Source organism: Gossypium hirsutum, chromosome A06 (assembly GCF_007990345.1).
Source record: "Gossypium hirsutum isolate 1008001.06 chromosome A06, Gossypium_hirsutum_v2.1, whole genome shotgun sequence".
Taxonomy (NCBI): Eukaryota; Viridiplantae; Streptophyta; class Magnoliopsida; order Malvales; family Malvaceae; genus Gossypium; species Gossypium hirsutum.
Genome location: NC_053429.1, coordinates 51,290,452 through 51,294,484, shown reverse-complemented (window position 1 = coordinate 51,294,484; position 4,033 = coordinate 51,290,452). Strand labels below are relative to the sequence as shown.

General features: G+C 33.5%; 1 protein-coding gene across 1 annotated transcript; it reads right to left on the bottom strand.

Annotated features, from left to right (window-relative positions):
• Positions 1 to 1,187: 1,187 nt before the first annotated feature.
• Positions 1,188 to 3,158, bottom strand: LOC107961704 (uncharacterized). Its single transcript, XM_016897777.2, has 2 exons — positions 2,781 to 3,158; positions 1,188 to 1,957 (listed from the first exon to the last, which is right to left on the bottom strand). The coding sequence occupies exon 2, from the start codon at positions 1,906 to 1,908 to the stop codon at positions 1,561 to 1,563; it is 348 nt and encodes a 115-aa protein (XP_016753266.1). The 5' UTR covers positions 1,909 to 1,957; positions 2,781 to 3,158; the 3' UTR covers positions 1,188 to 1,560.
• Positions 3,159 to 4,033: the final 875 nt, after the last annotated feature.

Below are 4,033 nucleotides of genomic sequence, written 5' to 3'. Positions count from 1 at the left end.
AGATAAAATAGATTGTATCATAAATGAGGATTAAAAATAGCATTTTGACTTGAAAAAATGCTTTTCCCAAAACACAACTGTTTGTTTAGCATTTGTTTATTTTTTACTAATCTTAAAACTAAAATTTTACTAGTATTTTTATTAAAATATTTTATTATTTTTATAGCTCGAAAGAACTAGAAGAATAAAATATCTCAAAACCCAACCCAGTAATGGACGACTCTATTATTTTTATCAAACAAACCAAACTCCATTCAACAGAAAAGAATGAATTACAAGAAGAAAATCATGGCCTTACAAGGAGAGGAAGAAACCCTACCAAAAGAAAAAAAAAAGAAAAAAAAAGGGGTAGTCAAGCTCCGTCACTGCCAGATCAAGGAACACATGTTCTAGATCAATACTGGCGATGGTTGACGTTGACTAGCAACACCACGACCAATGAAGGAATCAAATGAAAGCTCCATTGGGATGCGAGTTGATCCCCACAGCAAAAGTCGCACACTCCATAGGATCCAAGACTCGAGCACCAGGGGAGTCAAAATCAGTGTCAACGAACCCCGTCCCATTTTGCCAATTGCATCGAGAATGGTGGAGGCTTTATTTTTCTGAGAGAGGAAAGGATGTTGGTAGAAAATAGGAGGGGAAGGAGGGAAACGGTGATGACTTGCAAAAGAGAGCGGCTATCCAACACAAATCTCTTGTCTTAATGCAACCTAATTTGAACATCTATTGGTTCAAACAATGTTCACATTGCAATTATGTTCATAGTTGCAGAAACGATACCTACTACCCAACTCATGTAAGCCAATCTTTATTTAGACATTGATGAAATGCAACACCCAACGTCATATATTTAGTAGAATGCAAGCGATATAAACCTCTTATATGTAGCTTCAATAACTTATGATAAGCCACTAAAAGAAGAGGTCATTTCTAGTCTCAGTCCATCATTCCCTATCTTTCAGAAACCCAAATTAGTTGAACAACATCAACTGTTTTCACATCTTCTAAAACTATCCCTTATTTCACAACCTACCACTCCGAATTCGCTAAAATCCGATTCCAACTGAAGCATTTAGGAGAATATAAGAAAAGATACAAGTTTAACATAAAATATATCATAATTATTTCTAGTATCTATCTAAACAAACATAAATAGGGACAGAGTAGATTCTAACATCATTGGAGAAAGAAAGCATAAAATTCATTCATTAGTAGAACTACTATGTACCTACATGGTGTTGTACCAGCCACCAAATCTGTGAAAACAAGAGCTTGGCATTGTAATCCAGACGATATAGTACATGAATCCCGTGATGCTATGGTATATAATAGCATTATAAAAATTACAACCAACAGAATCAGTTCCAAAACCAAATAAAATAGAAACAAAAATCACCAAAAATGAAAGGAAACAATTACCTAGAGATTTAACTAGGCCCCGCTTCCTACCTTATCATGTATTTGGCAATGTGAAAAAGAAGAACCACCAAAATCTCACTTGCATTCCACAACTGCTTCAGCTGCTCTACGTGGCTTACTTTTCCTCCTACTCCCATTCTACCGAAAACCATTAGCCTTTGACGAGTCATCCGTGTTTGATCTAGACCCAAACCCATTCTCTTCTTTCACAGAATCAGGCTTCCCTTTTACCTGTGAGTTACGTTTTCTCTTATTTCCATTTGTAGCAGCAATGCTACTCTTTCTCTCATTGGTTTTGATATCAGGTTTTCCATTCTCACCATCCCCCTCTTCTAAGTTTTCAACTTCGTCATTCATGTCATCTTTTAATGGTTTTTGTGGCCTTCCTCTTCTCTTTTGTGAAGGAATTTTCTCTTCTTCACCATTTCCAGCGTCGTTATGGTTGCTAACAGCCAACTTCTTTCCCTTTCCTCTACCTCTACCCATACTCTAAAACCCAACTAATGGAAATCTATCACAAAAATCAAGTTGCAATCTGCCAAACCATTAATCCACAGATAAGAGAGTTTGGTTAAAGAAACAAAATAGTTTTCGCAGCTTAATCTATTAAAGAAAAGGCAATATTATGGCACTCTGAACAGCAAAGAAGTGGACTGAGGAATATAACCAGCTGACATGGATGAATTTATTGATACAAACTTTCTCTTTAAATTGAGAAACTTGGAAGACAGCAAACCCTAAGAATTATGGCACCTAAACTTCTCTCTGGCACACATAAATGGACATTATAAATTCTCAAATACTTACAAAGCTAGCCAAATTATAATATAATTAAACTAATGTGAGGGCTGATTCAATATTGAGAATACATCAAAACAATCTCAAACTGGAAACAGGTCATCTGAAGATGCATAATCCTGGTTTAATTGCCAACAAAAGTTTAAGTTTCCACCTTCTATGGATTGAGTGAAGTTATTAGAGATGAGAAAAGGTATTCTTTTGTTTAAAGTTGAAAGTCATATAATACCCAGGACTGAAAATTGAAATATACCCTTTTCTTTCGAACATATTCAATTGGGAATAAAATGAATCTACAACTGCAAATATCCATCAAACAGACGAAACATAAAAACTAGTAATGAAGTAAGAAAGAATCAGAAAGCAAACATAATTAAAACAAAAAAGGAAGTAAACACTAAACTTTGAAAACAAATCACAATCTTTAATAGCTCATTCAATCAATACCAAACCCGAAAGCATTTAGACTTTAAGATAGATGAATATCAAGAGAAGGAAAATAACTTAAGAAATAAACAACACGAAAGAAATTCAAAGTTCCAGAGAGAAGGGGAACCAACCTGAAATAAACCAAAGTTAATTTCAGTCTTAAAGAAGAAACCCATCACTTCGAATCTGTTAAAACAACAAAATCATACCATAAAGAAGAAGAAAAAAAGAGCAAAGCGCTGAGTTTTGTTTCTCCCTCGTTTAAGTTGAGAAAGGTGAATACTTGGAATAACCAAAAAGAAAGTTCCAAAGCTAGAAAAGAACAAAAAAACTGTGATCTAGAGAAGGAAAGTGTTAAAACCCAGACCAGAAAACACAGAGATTTGAAGGAATTAAAGATATGTTCCTTCTCAATAACATGGTTAAGAGTCAAAGACGAAGAGAGAGCAAAGGTTGGAAGAGATATTTGTTGATTGGCTTTGGCATTGGCTCTTCTTTAGTCTCTGCTTTTGCTGTAATCCATTATCTAACAAAATTGAATTGAAAAGGTTATTTTGGTAATTGAAAAAAAACTCAAAACCAGCCAACTCATTTTTGTACTTGCTATTAGTAAAAATTCTCCTCGCCCCCAAAAAAAACAACTTAATTTCTTAAAAATACTTTTTTTAAATATTAGATTAAACTTTTTTTTTGAATTAGGGGAATGGGCCGACATAACAAAAATGCTTCCCGTTGAAAGCGTTTTCAACTAATGTTTCTAGTTAGAATAACTTTTTTTCACATTAGCTGAAAACTCTTCCAACTGAAAGCTTTTTCCCCAACGGTCACCTTTCCCAACAGATACCCCACTCAATGGCTACTCCTCCCCCTTAACGACTTCTTTTTCTTTTATATATAAACCCATAAAAATTTCATATTTTTTCAATTCAATCCCAACTATTTCTCTTTCACATTCTCAAATCTATCTCAAATTTCTCTCAATTCCCTCTTAATTTCTTACTCAAATTTTATTTCTCTCTCAACTATCTTTTCTATTAAAATTTTATTAAGATCTTCTTAAATCATTTTTCTACTACAATTTATTTCGTTTTTTTTCAAAGTTAGCAATGAAAAAATCTTTAATTTGTTTAGATGACAAGCACATTTCGGTCAATCAATTGCAAATGATAAGAAATTTTTTGTTATATTTAATCTAATTTAATTTAAATACTTTGTTGTTATATTGAAATTTAATATTTTGTATTTTTTTTATATATAGCCGGAAGATCGGATTTTGGAGACGTATATTCGTAATCCACCCACTCCTTTATCACTCTTAATCGAACCCTACTTTAGAGATGCGAGATTTTTGCACATAGCCCTTATGGATAGGGGTGTAAATTGG

Bases quoted from the DNA above. Each gene is read 5' to 3' on its own strand.
- LOC107961704 (XM_016897777.2), bottom strand. From the start codon at position 1,908: ATGGGTAGAGGTAGAGGAAAGGGAAAGAAGTTGGCTGTTAGCAACCAT.